The sequence below is a fragment of the Myotis brandtii genome, unplaced genomic scaffold (assembly GCF_000412655.1).
Source record: "Myotis brandtii unplaced genomic scaffold, ASM41265v1 scaffold4488, whole genome shotgun sequence".
NCBI classification, from domain to species: Eukaryota; Metazoa; Chordata; class Mammalia; order Chiroptera; family Vespertilionidae; genus Myotis; species Myotis brandtii.
The window spans coordinates 8,575-9,414 of NW_005367164.1; the positions used below are offsets into that span (position 1 = coordinate 8,575).

Consider the following 840-nt stretch of genomic DNA (forward strand, 5'->3'; position numbering starts at 1 on the left):
TTCAGACTGAGGAATCCTATAGATGGAACTTATACAGATCCAAGGTCATGAAGACTGGGTTGGGCCACCTTTATTGCCTAATGAGTTATTTAACAATAGTTAAATGCCCGTTCACTTTCTGTAAAGTCCCCTTGGCCCCAGTAGTAGGCAGAAGTGGTAAGATTGCCTTTCCCAAAATACATGGAATTTTTAAGTCAAAAGAACTTCTAGGAAAGGGTCAGTAAAAGCTCATGAGAGGAAAACTCCACCTTACAGAGAGGTTAAAGGACACGTGGGCTGTGAAAGAGTTCCCTGTGTTGATACTACAAAGATGTATATGGGAACAGGTCAGGGTTGATCTGGGTTCAGAGAAGAGGTGCAATACTTGCCCTACATATCGTCCCCTGAACAAAGATAATTGTCCTGCAGAGATCAGAACCATCCTCTGGTGACCTTGAAGAGCTCACAGTGGACGCTGAGTGGCTAAGATATCTGAGGAGTTATCATGGCCCGGGTCCCAAGCCACTCTCAATTACCCATGCCCTCTATTTCTCCACAGAGCCATTGAGAGTGCCCACTCTCATAGCCAGCAACACCATAGTCACGGAGCATAAGGATTCCGTGGTCCTGACTTGCTACACAAATGCAGTCTCCACCCAATGGTTCTTCAATGGCATGAATCTGCAGCTGAAGGAGCGGATGAAGCTGTCCTGGAACGACAGAACCCTCACCATTGACCCCGTCAGGAGGGAGGATGCTGGGAATTACCAGTGTGAAGTATCCAACCCCATTAGTTCCGCTGACAGTTGGCCGGTTGAGCTGGTTGTAAAATATTAGTGACCTTCCTCCTCTCCTATATGT

The 840-nt window shown here is 46.9% G+C and overlaps 1 protein-coding gene across 1 annotated transcript in view; it reads left to right on the plus strand.

The window, feature by feature from the left end:
* The window catches only part of LOC102259620 (carcinoembryonic antigen-related cell adhesion molecule 21), a 4,996-nt gene extending 4,180 nt beyond the window's left edge, over nucleotides 1–816 (plus strand). The window contains exon 2 of the mRNA XM_014546459.1: nucleotides 539–816. Within this exon, the coding sequence (XP_014401945.1) occupies nucleotides 539–816 (278 nt within the window). The remainder of the gene's footprint in view (nucleotides 1–538) is intronic.
* The last annotated feature ends 24 nt before the right edge of the window (nucleotides 817–840 follow it).